The sequence below is a fragment of the Caretta caretta genome, chromosome 7 (genome assembly GCF_965140235.1).
Source record: "Caretta caretta isolate rCarCar2 chromosome 7, rCarCar1.hap1, whole genome shotgun sequence".
In the NCBI taxonomy this organism is placed as follows: domain Eukaryota; kingdom Metazoa; phylum Chordata; order Testudines; family Cheloniidae; genus Caretta; species Caretta caretta.
The window spans coordinates 112,070,091-112,081,690 of NC_134212.1; the positions used below are offsets into that span (position 1 = coordinate 112,070,091).

General features: G+C 38.2%; 1 protein-coding gene across 1 annotated transcript in view; it reads right to left on the minus strand.

The window, feature by feature from the left end:
- Positions 1 to 9,534, minus strand: part of CCDC172 (coiled-coil domain containing 172) — a 32,897-nt gene extending 23,363 nt beyond the window's left edge. The window contains exons 1-5 of the mRNA XM_048857959.2: positions 9,456 to 9,534; positions 8,062 to 8,147; positions 4,240 to 4,356; positions 3,009 to 3,174; positions 1,942 to 2,043 (exon numbers count right to left, since the gene is read on the minus strand). Coding sequence (XP_048713916.2) covers positions 1,942 to 2,043; positions 3,009 to 3,174; positions 4,240 to 4,356; positions 8,062 to 8,147; positions 9,456 to 9,534 — 550 coding nt within the window. The remainder of the gene's footprint in view (positions 1 to 1,941; positions 2,044 to 3,008; positions 3,175 to 4,239; positions 4,357 to 8,061; positions 8,148 to 9,455) is intronic.
- Positions 9,535 to 11,600: the final 2,066 nt, after the last annotated feature.

Genomic DNA, 11,600 nt, shown 5'->3' on the forward strand with positions numbered 1-11,600 from the left:
GCCCTTCATTCCTTATTACATGCAGTTCCTCGCAGTTGGGAGGGGGAAATCTACATCATTATCTTCCTCCAAAACCCTCCTTAAAACTCATCAACAATAGCTTGAGCAACAGTAGTAGTGAAGTTGCAGCCGCACGGTCGGTGACTGCTCGAGGATGTATGCAGGGTTCTGGCAGGCAGGAGTAGCTTGTGCAGACACCAATGCTGCTGCTGTTACTCAAGCTAGCTTTGATTTCATATCTGTCTGTATATGCTTCAATCACACCTCCCCATGGCAGAATACAAATACTCTTATGTGGTAAGTTCTTTGGGACAGACATCATCTCTTTGTTCTGAGTTTGCACAGCACTTACCACAGTGGCCTCCTAGTCTATGACTGGTTTCAGAGTAGCAGCCGTGTTAGTCTGTATTCGCAAAAAGAAAAGGAGTACTAGTGGCACCTTAGAAACTAACCAATTTATTTGAGCATAAGCTTTCGTGAGCTACAGCTCACTTCATCCACTAAATGCATCCGATGAAGTGAGCTGTAGCTCACAAAAGCTTATGCTCAAATAAATTGGTTAGTTTCTAAGGTGCCACTAGTACTCCTTTTCGTTTAATCTATGACTAGCTCTCCTAGGCACTACCGTAGTACAGTAAATAATTATGATGGTGAATGGACTGCAGTGTTAAACAAAATGGGACAAAAGTTGGATCCACTGAACTCTGCTCTATTTGAAATGTCACACAAATAAACCCATTTTATTACTAGATCCTAGTACATAATAATCTAGATGACAGGCACCTTATGTTTCATGGCTATCAAGAGGTGTTACAGTATACATGGATCAGAGCTGTATTTCAAACACCAAAGTACTTTGGAGAAAGATTGTTTCATTATTATAAAGAGAGAAGAGGTGAAAAGGAAGGTGAGGTTGGAGAAAGGAATAACGAAGACAAAAAGCGAAAGGAAATGAGGGAGAGGGTAGATAACTAAATTACTATCAATCTATCCATAAATGATAAAAATAGTCTGGAAGAGAGTGACACCACTGGTTCAAATTTATAAGCCTCAAATTTGTCTTTTATGGCCCCTATCCTGCTTCCACAGAAGACAATGGTAACACCTACTGTTTTGACTTCCGTGAGAGCAGGTTCAGACCCCAGATTATCCTGAGTTATCCGATGCTCCTGCTTTATTTTATTTCAGATATGCACCACCGGCACACGGATAAAAACTTTTACTTTGTCACCTTTTGTTGGTTCTTTCATAAATCAAGTTACACACACATATATATATATCTCATGTCCTCATTCTAAATCAATGCAGTATTATATCTGAAAAGATTAGCAGGATAAACAGCTTATCATTAAAGCTAGATGAACAATGGCTTTTTTTGGTTTTCAAGAAAAAGTTTTCGGTCAAACCAAAACCGACATTTAAAAAAATTGTTTGGTGAATCTAAGTTTGAAAATTTTTATAAATGTATGTGTTTTACCCCAGTGATAAGGGCACTCACCTGGGATGTGGGAGACCTAGGTTCAATTCTTCCCACTGCCTGATGTGGAGAAGAGATTTTAGTTGGGGTCTCCCACATTTCAGAAGAGTAGCGCACTACTATCACTGGGCTATGGATATTCTAGTATGCGGTTTTTTTCAATCTCTTCTCTTGAAGCTGTGTTCTACTTTTAAAAAATTATCACTGGAGAAGGGACTTGGGTGTCCCTCCCCACAGGCGAGTCCCTAAATACCAAGCTATACATCCATTCTAACTCTCTTTCCCTGTCCCCGTGACTATCCATTGTCATTCTAAGTAACAGTTCATATCTTTCATTAAGACAATGAATAGTCATTGGGACAATCATACTTCTGAAAAAATATCTGAGGGGAGCTATTTGTCAAATATGTTTGTCAAATCACAAATGATTATCATAATAAGTGATTATCAAACACATTAAATACCTTTGAGTTTGCTCTGGAGAGTAAATAAATCCTGCTTTAATTCATTCTTCTGCAGCTGGAGTGCATTTAACTGAACATTTTCATGTTCCATTGACTCCATTTCTAAGAAGAAATATATTTTAAGTTAAAATGTATTACAGTTTTAATCTTGATGGTATAATCTTAAATACTCTTTAATTACTTGTAACCGTCTTTGGATATTCTAAAAGGACATTAGGCTAAAAATACAATTAGACTTATAAAACCTGGTGTACAAGAAATTACATATGGACAACTCTATTAGAATTATATGTATCTACAAAGAGGGAATACAAGGAACAGGTGCATGATGAATTAAGTCTGTCAAGTCAAACTGTCTGCAGAGAAATTTTTTACCCCTGTTGGCTATTCATGTTGCTGGAACTCTGGACTTTATCGCCAGATGGGTGAGTTGGGTTCACCTGGAGAAATAGGAACTGAAACGGTCCAAGTAGCCATTGCCTTTGTTACTCATGTGGTCTGTGGCTAGCACAAAGAATGACTGCCCAGTCAGCAAGGAAGAGGAACAGGAAATGCCGTGGTTAGACTACCTGCTATGATCTTATATTCTATATTTGAGCTCAAAGGGTCATAGGATCCTGTTTGAGACAATAACTATAAAGGACCAATCTCATGAGGCACCTGTGCATGTAACTCCCATTGAATTTAGGAGGGCTTGTAGGATTCAGAGCTAGGTGGTCAATAATCATTGAGGATTTATGTGGTCCATTTAACATGGTAATGCAACGTGCACCCCCCTATACTTCTCTGTTGGCTATGACCTCCTGGATAGCCAGGAGTAGATGCAGGTATCGCAGAGCTTGTACTTCCCTGCATAGCACAAATGAGTGGGAGAGAGTGTACTGGGCAATATAGCCACACCAACACACTGTCCCTTATTCAGGGCAGATCATGTCTTACAATCTAGCCCGAAGAGAAATATCCAGCTAGGAAGGCAATAGGTTTAAAACTATTGCTTTACTCAGTTATGTTTTAGTCATTTGTATTCTCTAGCAATCCAAGATAAAATAGTTTAACATAAGACATACCGTTTTTCAAAATATTTGCCTTAGTTTCTAAGTCACATATTTCAGTCTTGACTTTTTTCCTAATCAAAAGCTCTCTGTTACATGTTAGTCCATACTCATTGTTAAAATCTGTGATTTCCTTAATAAAATTCTCCTCTTCTTCAATCATTTTCCTCTTTGTATCTGACTAAAAAGGTGGGAAAAAAATACATAGAGAAAAATAGAATCATTGTTAAAATAATCGAGGTGAAATACAGTTTTGTCCCCTTATAACTATGTAAAATCAGTATGTATTCTATTTTGTAACCTGGAAAAACAGGGAAATGGTCTAGCTCTCCAACATTACTTCTGTTGCATTAATCTTACTGTTTTGCTCTTGTGACAAAATGAAAGGAGTGTGTTCTATAATAATAGTGCTGTATCATTAGTGTTAGAGGCCACATTATGCTATCAATTTTTAAGCATGTGTTGAAATCAATGGAGAGTTCTGCTTAAAATCAATGGCACAAAATGGCCATTATTTTTGGTTCTTTAAATTGCTCATTAAGGGTGAAATTCATCCCTTTGCAGAAGTCCAGGACAAGGCCACTGCACTATTTAAGCTCCCAAAATATAGCCTAAGAGAGCTGACTCTGTTAGGGAGTCTGGAATATGGAGTTTCTCAGTGCCTTTTAGAAGTAGGTCCCAAATTTAAAGTATTTGCTTTTTCAAGGAAAACTTTAACTCATAGAAAAATACATTCATATAGTCAATTACAAGATTAAATTCCATTCAAAGCTCTTATCTGAATACTAATTTAAATAAAAAGTGAATTCCCTTGTAAACAAGAAGAGATAACCCATGTATCAAATCTAACTGGATACAGCTGATATCAAATTCACGTTCCATCAGAGGATAGCAATTTTGCCTTTATTGCTAAGTAGCATTACTATAATATTTACAGTATTCCTATTCTGTCCTATATGTCAGAAGGGGAATATGCTAGACACTGCAGTAATACTACTAAATTGTAAAGACAACTGAAAAGTTTTTAAAGGTAATCCAGGAGGTAGATTATCTAAAATCATGGATTAAAGTTTGGAGTGAGAGTCTGAATTTTTGTGTTCTAATTTGATAGAACCAAAAGAAATTTTAATCATTCAGATTTTCATACTTAATTAGTGTCCAGTTTTTTTCAAAATATAAATCTGACTGTAGTCATACAGTATTTTGTAAAACTGAACTCCCCTAAATAGTATAACTGGAAACATACAAAGATTTTGAGAAAAATACTCCTTTGATTCATAAGTTCAACTTTCTTTTTCTCTAAGATGTCTTCACGTTTCTTCAAAAGTTGTAAGTAGAAGAGCTTTTCAGACAGCTGTTGAACCTTCAAAGAGAAGAAAAGATTATTGGTGATAAAAATAAGTACACATGATGGATAGGTCTTGCACATAAAGAGCCCTATCCAGAAAAAAAAGTCTGCATAGCTGCTGGACCATGGAAGCTTAATGGGTCTCCTTTTCTCTTTAGCTTGCAATCTAAACACAATTCTTCACAGCAGTCTCTCCTCTTTAGAGGCTAAACTCAGTGCTGTTCCCAATATAGAGAATGGAGTCCTTAACTCTCATTTTTAGCCAGAAAATTTTTCATTTGGAATGGAGAGAGACTCAACAGAGCATACAATCTTTTAAATAGCTTAACATAGGGGTGAGTTTTTCTCCATCTAACCAGATATCATTAAGTCAGGCATAGATTAACTTCAAAGGGACAAAACCCCAAAGTTATTGTGCTCTTCTCTGAATGTCTGTGGTTAGCCATAGAGAGCTATTTATGCTAGCTATTACCCTGTGCCTCTTCTACTATTGACGATGAAGTAGGGATTAATGGTCTCATAAATTTTCCCAGTTTGACTGTGAGAACTATCAGGCAGAGGAGAGTAATGAAGGGACCAAGCTTTGGGCTGAAGACAGTTCTACTATAAAACCCCAAATAAACTAAAAATCTTCCTTCTGCACACATTTGTATTTTTGGATTTAATTTTTTTAAACAGTACTTCAACTGATGAGGTAGGCTGCTCAACTAATTTGTGCATACCACTCAAGGAGAATTCTTCCAGATTTTGCAGCACAACCATGGTTGGAAATTTAAAACTAAGCAAGCATAGGGGGACAGAATATGATAAGATACAGGAGCAGATAAGTAGGGAGCAACTAAGTTATTGAAGGATATTAAAGGCAAGCACCAGAAGCTTGTATCTGATGTGATGGTGAGTGGGAGCCAATGAAGGGACTCAAAGAGAGGGGATGACAAGGGAGCAAAGTGGCTGTCAGGAAGCCCACAGAGTATGGGATTGCAGTAGTCAAGAGGAAATACGGTGAGAGTCTATATGATAGTTTCAGTGGTGTGGATGGCAAGAAAAGGCCAAATATTAGAGATATTATGGAAGAAGAAGTAACAAGATTTAGAAACTGTCTACATAAACAGGTTGAGAAAGGGTACAGTCAAGATGATATGTCTGAATAACAGAGAGAATGGTGGTAGTGTCAACTGTAATGTAGCTCGGGCAAAATTAGGAGAATTTAGAAAAGAAAACAATGGGCCAGATTTTCTCCTCACATACCAACCATATTTTAGTGAAGGTGTCAGGGAGCTTGTTCCTCCAATATCAAGAGCTTTGGGATAATTTATTGTTACGTACTGATTCAAAGCAAGTTACTAATATTGTGCTTCTGTGTTTATATTACTGAATATAACCAGGCATATTGTAGTTTCTCCAACCCCAAAGTGCCTTCATAATCTATTACTTTGCAGTAAATTTTTTTAAAGAAATCATTGAGCCATGAAAGGCAAAATGCTATAAATCAAGTTCTAATTACATGCTACCTGGTTTTACAGAACAGAAAAAAATTAATATTTCCTATGAGCATTCCCTTGACCACAAGCAGTCTCTGTGAAATAGATGTCAAAACATTTTTGAACTCTAAGGCTCATCTACTTATTTAGGCTTGGGTTGGGATGGAGCCGGGGGAGAGGGAAGAAATGACATACAGATATTTGAAGGAGGACTTTAGTATTATATTATTTCCTAGTAGTAGTTTGATTATATTAATTGCAGTAGATACATTGAGAATTTGTAGAATAAGCTAAATTTTAGGTATTGAAAAATAATTGACAATGTAAATAATCTCACTAGTCAATGTATAATCTTTATATTGAAATATTATTTGATTGAAATAATGCATTTTGGCATTTCCTTTATTGCCTGCATCATTTCCTTTTGATAAATGAATTAATTTCAAACTAAACAAGCAAATAAAATCTACTTTTGTACACACTGGTAAGAATATAATTAATTTTTGATGTATAAAAGACAATGGAATCAATTAGGATTGCATCTTCACCTTTCTCCAGTAGTCATGTACAGCAATTGTTTTACTTTTGAGTCCTCTGATACCTACCATACAAACCACAATTATAAACCAGAATTAATCAGTAACAAATTAGTGAATGCATCCGATGAAGTGAGCTGTAGCTCACGAAAGCTTATGCTCAAATAAATTTGTTAGTCTCTAAGGTGCCACAAATACTCCTTTTCTTTTTACAAATAAAATTGTGATTCTCATAAATTAATTTTATAAGCAGGACTACAGGGGGTTGGTTACCTAGCAAATATCACACATTCCAACCTTGTATTGATTAAAGACCACTTCCTATTGTAGATCCATATTGGGTTCTGATCTTTGAAACCGTTATGCACATTAGTCCCATTGAAGTCAATGGGGCTGATGACATGCATATGTGTAACTGTTTGCAGAATCAAGGTCTAAATTTGTAACTAGTAAATATTTCTAAACAATTCTGTGGATTCTTTTCCCCCCTCTAACATACCTTAATCTATTTTAGGGGTTTCTATAGCACCTGTCAAAGTAGCATTGAAGTGCATATGTAGAACAAATGCACTGGCAAACCACACAACAGCCTAAATTTTTGAAGAGATAGGTATTACCACCAAACCATTAATTCACCTCACCAAATGAATTAGTAGTATAATAAGTGTTGGTAAAATTAGGAGTCTGGTAGTAAAAGTCAAAAGGGGCACAAAGCACAATCCAGAAGATTGCAAGATTTATCTCTAACATATTTCTGTTATTTTATAGGTAGAATACTAGAGATAGCATAGGCCTGACTCTAAAAGGAGCCTCTGTCTGCCTGTTTACTGTGCACCTACAGTTTTGTGGGTGCAGATATTTAAGAGCACAGGTGACATCATTTAGACCTCATTTACAGGCACAAACAAGTGGGTGTCGAACATCAATTTCACCCACAATTATTAGTACTGACAAAACTGAGAGTATAAAGAGGGAGTACATGTCTCAAAACAAGGCTCCACATCTACTATATGGAAAAAGGGATTAGAAAATGTAAAAGAGTGAGTGGTAGAATACTAACTGGTCTGGCTAGAAAGGTGGTTCTGTCTACAATGGCACTAGCCAAACTATAAGTGAACTCTTTGTACATGCTAGACGGTGAGTAACACAAATAGAATTGCTGATGTGTGGATGAGGTGGAAACCCTTAAGGCCTGATCCAAAGCTCACTAAAGTCAATTCTGGGACTCTCTTAATTTACTTCAGTGCACGCTAGATACGGCAGTCATTGAATGGAAGTGGACAGTGAAGTGCGTATGTGAACGAACTCCATGTATCTTAGAGTGGTAATAAAGGAGAAGGAAGGAGTGTTCTACCTTCTACATCAAGACCCCAAGCTTGTAAAAGGAACCAGATTAGACCCCTGAGCCCATCTGGAATCCTACTGAGGCCCCTGGGGCTCCATGCAATCTCAGGGGTCAGTCTGAATGGTGAGTCTTATAGGACTAGGATCAAAATGGCAGGCCGATGCTCTTGTGACGTGTTCAGATACTATGGCGATGAGCACTATAGAAATGCCTACAAATACATACATAAAGCAAACACTATGATAATATTAACACTACGTGAAGTGTAGTGCTTCAAAGTGTTCATGAACAATTTATTAAAATTACAGCCCATTTACCAATAACAATAATTAACATACTATAAGTATTACTACTCTACCTTAGTTTCTAATTTTATTTTTGCTTCATTCAGTTCTTCTGTTGTTTGCTTAATTTTTTCATGACTTCTGTTTATGTCTAATTTAACTGCAATACAAAATGAAACTTTAAACACATGAAATCAATTTGTGAAAGTGAGATTCTTTTAACAATTTGTTGCTTGCAAAATAGAGTGGTGTAGAAAGATGACTTCAGTAGAGACATATAATTGCTAGACTTCTAAACACATCGGTTTTCCTATAATAGCTACTGTCATTGTCATCAGTTACTAGAAGCGGAAATCGACATTCAGTTGCGAACAAACGAGTGCCTAATTACTACTTTAGGGTGGACAAACATGACATTTGCATAGATAATTCAGATAGCTATCTTTGGAAATTTGATTTAAATTAAGGGTTACCTGTTTTACTGTATAGTAAAGTACCTTGTTGATACTCTGCTACACCATGACCTACTGATTAAAACAACAGGCAGGGAGACAAGATACAGGGGTTCTATTTCTAAATCTGCTGGTGGTTTTATGCGAATCTTGGACAAACTTCCTAAAGTTCCCACTGCACTCCAAGCAATTACATTTCCTGAAAGCAGATTTTGTAGAGTTCAAACTACAGGTCTAGACTGCAGTATTGCCAGACCCAAGCATTTACAAAATCATGATTTAGGCCCCCCCAATATTATGAGGTCATCTTAAAAATCATGAGATTAAAAAAAATAGCAGGTCCTTTTTATTCGCCTTCTGGTTTTGAGCCTTTGGGTTTGTTTTTAATCTTTCCTCCATCATCAGGAGGGTAGAAATGTACTCTTTAAAAACAAAACAAAACAAAACAAAAAAAACGAGCGAGCACTGAGATTTGCTTGTAATAACATGATTCCAGAAATTGGGGCTTTAGGAATAACAACAAATATCATGACTCTCGTGATAAAAAATTATATGTTGGCAAGGCTGTGCGTGAGGATGATACAAGCCTGACCCTGCTGTATTCAAACACAGGAGAAGGGAGGTAGGCTCTTTCAAAGCAAGCCCACATGTGTCTATCACAGGGCTGTCCTGAGGCCCTATGGAGTTCACTATAACTATTGAAACAGGAGGTGGTGAGAGAGGCAGGAACTCGAGTTATTGGGCTCAATACAGGAGTGACTGGGTAACTCTGGCCTGTATTATACAGGTGAGACTAAAGACTCTGAAGGTCCCTTCTGGCCTTATAATCTAGGAGTCTATATACTCCAGGGGAAAGGCTCAGCCAAGATTTACTGGTCTTGCTTGAAACCATCACCCCCACCACGAGATGGGGGAACCACCACACTGCCCTTCTGGGCTCTATGGGAGCCAGGGAGTCATGTGACCACAGGCCATCATTGCTGCACCAGGCATGAGATGGCGGCTGTGTGGCTGACCTTGGTGCATGAGGCGCCGCTTCTCCTCCGCTTGCTGCTCCGTGAGGAGGATTTGCTGGAACAGCGAATCCAGGCTCATTTCTGTCTCCTTGGGGGGCAGGACTTGGGGTTATTTCCCTGTCCCTGGGAGGCTTATTCACCACTTCAGAGGCCCCTCACAGGGGGGTAGGGAGCTCTTCACTGAGCCTGACTCCTCCCCCTTTAGCAGCAGCCTTGTGCTCAGTCCGTCACACCTACTCCCCCTCCCCACCTGACCACCTCAGTTCCTACCTCTGTACTGGGGTTTGTGCAGCCGAGGAGAAGCCGCAGAACCAGCCCATCAGGTGGGGAAGCCTGAGGTTAGAGCAGAGGAAGGAAGCTGGGTTGAGGGGTGGGAAAAGAGGAGCCCAGTAGTACAGGTGGCTGGATAGGGGAGGCTGGTGGTTTTGGGGGGCAGCAGAGGGAATAGAGATTGGATGGAGAGAGCGGGGGAGTTAGCGGGGGAACTGCTGGTGGAAAAGATTGGATTGGGGGTGGGGCAGAAGGTAATCTTAACACATAGAGGGAGGGGTGGTAGTCATGATTGCACAACATTTCAAAGTTAATGGGATGAAACAGAACTTCAGCAAAACGTTATGTTATAGTCAAGCTACTGTTAAACAAAATAAGGCTCTGATGAAACTTGAAAACATGAACCTGACCCATCTTATGTAAAACTGAAAGGATTTTTTTTTAAAATTGGTGCAAAGTGAAACAGAGGGAAGAGTTCACAAGGGTGAATTTAGGAAAGTGTTTTAGTAGCGAAGCTTCCTACCCAAAGGCCAAAGGAAAAATGGAAACTATGAGTGAAGTGGGAAACTTCTGGCAATTCAGATAGCTATTTCTTACCTGAGCCTGGTGAGCGAACAAGTTATTTTATAAAAATTCAAGAGAAAGAACTACAATATCCTGGGATCAAGGCGAAAATAAAATGAAAACCATTCTTTGACGTTTTCAGGACTTTACTGCTATGGTTGCAACAGGGGCTTTCATGTTTCAAACTGTGAGAAAGCTTCTGTATGCCAGGATGGTGTTCCCTGTCACATATTAGAAGAGCTGCTCTTTGTGGCGGGGCTCCAGAGTCTCAAATTATGGGAAAGGAACTGTTCTTCATAAGAGAGGAAGCCAGAATCCAACAATAGTGCATTTCTCGATATCTGAGAATGCCCAGTAAGCCCTTTTTACGGCTCTGTTAAAGAAGTCTTGAAATTAGGATGGGGGAAGTGAAATAGTCTTTAGAGTTCAGCTTGGTAGCTGTGACTTGGGCCTCAGTTCTGTAAACACACACATGCTTAAGTACACATAGTAGTCTCATTGAGTTCAGTGGGACTACTCGTGTGCAAAGTTAAATATGTATGTAAATGTTTGCAGGGTCCAAACTAAATGTTATAGAATAAAAGTAAAATGCATTCCTGTTTAACTAGAGCCATGCAAAGAATAAGACCTTTTGTAACTTGTTGGTTTTTCCCAAAGGTGGCTTTAATTTTATTTTGTAGGTCATATCGGTGCATCCTAATCTTAATCTATATCTGTATTTTAATCATCATGCCCTAATCAGGTCATGTCTTTTTAATGTACTTCAGAATTAGTAATTGCCTTTTGTAATCAAGGTGCTGTGCTAGTAGTAAAGTTTCCTCTACAAATTCTAATTTGTGTAGGAAAGGGGCGGGGGGAGGAAAGAGATTTTGTTACTAAGTGGTGCTAAGCGTAAAAACACTTGTCAATTTAATTGCATGTATTTTTAAATGTATAGTGTCAGATTTTTTCAAAAACAATTGTGATAGCCTGAAATGTAAATTTGGAATCTCTGCCCCTCAATCCTCTAAATATTTATAAATATTTATAAATTAAAAAAAAGTTAATGGAACCTTCAGGATGTACATGAACTCTGAGTAGCTTCTTGCTCTTACTCTCTTCTCCCTTGTTTATTGCTCTAATTCACTGCAGCATGTCTAAAATTAGGTACTGATCTTGTGTACATTTTAGCATGTGCATAACTTTAGAAAAAAAAGGGGGGAGGATGGGTTGGGATTTTTGTTTTTCTAATGTTCCACGCTGTGGACCCCCTCTTTTTATTCGTAACAGAAGTCTCGAACACAGCCACACAGAGATGCCATAGTCTTTGGC